Source organism: Fusarium tjaetaba (assembly GCF_013396195.1).
Source record: "Fusarium tjaetaba strain NRRL 66243 chromosome Unknown NRRL66243_c0000675, whole genome shotgun sequence".
Classification (NCBI taxonomy): domain Eukaryota; kingdom Fungi; phylum Ascomycota; class Sordariomycetes; order Hypocreales; family Nectriaceae; genus Fusarium; species Fusarium tjaetaba.
In genome coordinates, this window is record NW_023501871.1 from 882 (window position 1) to 3782 (window position 2901).

The window sequence follows — 2901 nt, forward strand, 5'->3', positions numbered from 1 at the left end:
TGGGCCTTTCGACCGACAACTAGTTTCGATTGAAACGGCCGTCGTGGTCTGGACACAGCTTGTATTGAGTAGCAAACTAATTTGCTTGACGGTTCTGGTAACGTTTTCCCATTTGGTGGTAGACCGCGTAGGCGGCATACTACTCCCAGAGACATGCGCTATGGCACAATTCACCCTTCCCCCCGACATGTTCTTTTGCTCCTTCTCCTCTCGATGCTTCTGCGTCTTGGAACCCGCAACGTGCGGCAGGGTTGAATAGCCAGGGAGAGGCGCCTGTGTGGCCAGGACATTTTAGCGCTCGACTTGATCGGAAGTGCGCATCGTCGAGGGGACAGAGGTCGTAAGAATGGGGGAAGTCGTTCCGTCGAGGGTGTCGTGTATACCCAGCCGTTGCTGTAACCATCGATGTCAGCATTGTGGCAACTGACGGGGACGCCAGGCACTTACTGGCCACCGCAATAACATGTTTCACATCCTTCGACATGAACGCGGCGGCTGCAGCAACCGCACTGGGGCGGATCCAGCTATGGGTGACCGGATCATGACTCGGGGCGCGACAGGCTGTTAAGACGTAATCAAGTTACTCCGCTTGCAAGCCTTGAGCTGCAGCCCAGAGGGCTGACTACTCTTCGGTTGTAACGGCCAATGCACTTTGTTGGAGTGGACATTGGTCGAATCTATGCGGTTCGTCTCGTCGTCGCATTCATGAGGTCTGAAGGTATCGTCGCTCATGTCTCATGAATCTACACCCATCAGTAAAGACCTCAGAACTCAAAACCATGGACATACCGCAAGACAGTCAGCTTCATCCACCGATCAGACGCTTCGCCAACTCATCAAATACGCCTTCCTTTATGTCCTCCAAGTCTTCATCTCTTGCGTCTTCGATGCACTTCACTCTATGATCCAGCGAGCTGATATCATCTCGTATTTCTATGATCACAGCCTCCTCCGCGTCCACCGGCTCCAACCCTTCGCACTTCTTCTCCAGGCGCTCGACCTTCTCTTTGAGCTGAGCGTTATCGGCTCTGAGCCTGGCGTTGTCGGCCTGCAGGTCATCGACCTTGGATTCCAGTTTCTGGAGCTTATCCCAGAACTGGTTGAAGAACTCAGGGTGGCTGTCTTGTCGGGGCCGTTTGCGATTAGAGGGAGCGTTCGAGGGAGGCTGACTTCTCGTTGCATTCTTGTAGGACGGGGGTTTGGGGGGAGGAATGGTAGTGACTTTTGCGCCGCTGCCGCCAAACATTCGTGAGATATCATAGTCTGGATCAGAGAAGGGTTTGATTTGACGTTGTTCTACAGCCTCGCTGATGGCTTTGAGCTCGTCGGGTGATAGTAGAGACTGCTGGATGTAGATACGCAGGAACGTGATGCAAGACAGCTCGTGTATCAAGTCGAGGACCTTGCCCGACCGCGCACGCGCTGCTTCAACCGGCTCTTGAACATCGCTAGGAATAAGAACGGTGATTCTGTTATCCAAAGTGAAGTCAAGGGATGTAGTCATGTCGAAAATCGGCTTTACGGCATCGGGCAGGCTCGGTACGTCGGAATAAGAGAAGGACTTGATGAAGAACGGGTTTATCCGGAGGCGTACGCCTGCCCCAGCTGGCTTGTCCTTGAATCTGAAGGGGATGCCGAGTTCGAAGTGCGCGCCGGATTGACTCTCACGGTCGAGTCGCAAGGTAAATCGTATCGCGTCGTGGTCAGGATCGGCGGTCGCTAAGTTACGCGTGACACCCTCCCACTGCCACTCGACGGCAGCTGTTGTTTCGCTGAGAGAGATGCATGCCATCGCGCAAGGTTAGTAGACGAAATCAAGACTCACCTGTACAGCACGTCTAACAACGCAACTTCGAGGGAGATTGACCGAGCCTCTCTGACGGGCGCCCAGGACCTCCAGTAGAACTGCCAGGTCGCCCCGGAACTCCAGTAGAACTGCGAGATTCCGAGTCCAGGTCGCCCTCTACACGCCCCGGTTATTCCACAAAGAGGAGCGCACTCGCTCTCGGTGGGTATAAGCCGGAATTTTATAACGGGTGTAGTGCGATGCTTGGGTTTCCCTCGAGAAGTGTTATTGAGCGCGGGATGATGGGAGGGACGTTGTGGCGTGGAGGCGACATTTCGAGTAGGGCGAAGAGTAGCATGACTGAAGATGAAGCTGGTTGTGAGAGGAGCGTGAATTGGCGATGGTGGAGAAGCCTTGGGTCGGAAGAACGTTAGTCCGACAAGGCTGTTCCTCAGACGTCAGATTTGGCAGGTCACATGGAGCTCGCACTGCAGCGACACAACAGAAAAAAGCCGCGACACGGCATGAAGACTAGATTTTATCACAAAAGAAGAAGTGGCATAGTTTTTGAAAGTTTCTAATTATTGAAATAGGTCCCACGTAAGGAGAACATCGCTGGAACAGCAATGCTCAATCGATCGATGTTCACAACGAAGACAAAAATGCGCTAATCATTACGCACCGCAGCTCCAGTGGAGTGATCCGCTAAATCGCTCTCGCTAGTCTCGCTAGGTAGTGAGTGACTCCAGTGTCCCAGCCTGCCAACACCACTACAGTTTGAACCAATCATGTTCATGCTCCAAATCCTAAGGTGGGGCCGTGTCTGAGAAGCGACTCCTCCGTCTCTACCTCCGTGTTCTGCTCCGGAAGCCCAGTAGACAGACTTAGATCTCGCGCAGTCAGTCGCACCAGGGCTGAGATGATTCTGAGGCGATATTGGTAACATCCAGAGCTTAAGCGCTTTCTCTAAGATATGAACTCAAAGATCTGGGTACTTGCTTTGATCTATAATGAGCAGAGAAGTACGGAGAGGGCCCAGAGTACAAGGGCAAGAGACAAATGTGTTGGTGAATCTTCTAAGCAATCTAAATGGCCGTACATTGTTTATTTTCATC

The 2901-nt window shown here is 52.7% G+C and overlaps 1 protein-coding gene across 1 annotated transcript; it reads right to left on the reverse strand.

Annotated features, from left to right (window-relative positions):
* Window positions 1-805: 805 nt before the first annotated feature.
* Window positions 806-1792, reverse strand: FTJAE_14266 (uncharacterized protein; the record flags this gene model as incomplete). The annotated part of the gene is made up of 1 exon (XM_037347478.1): window positions 806-1792. The coding sequence occupies one exon, from the start codon at window positions 1790-1792 to the stop codon at window positions 806-808; it is 987 nt and encodes a 328-aa protein (XP_037198730.1).
* Window positions 1793-2901: the final 1109 nt, after the last annotated feature.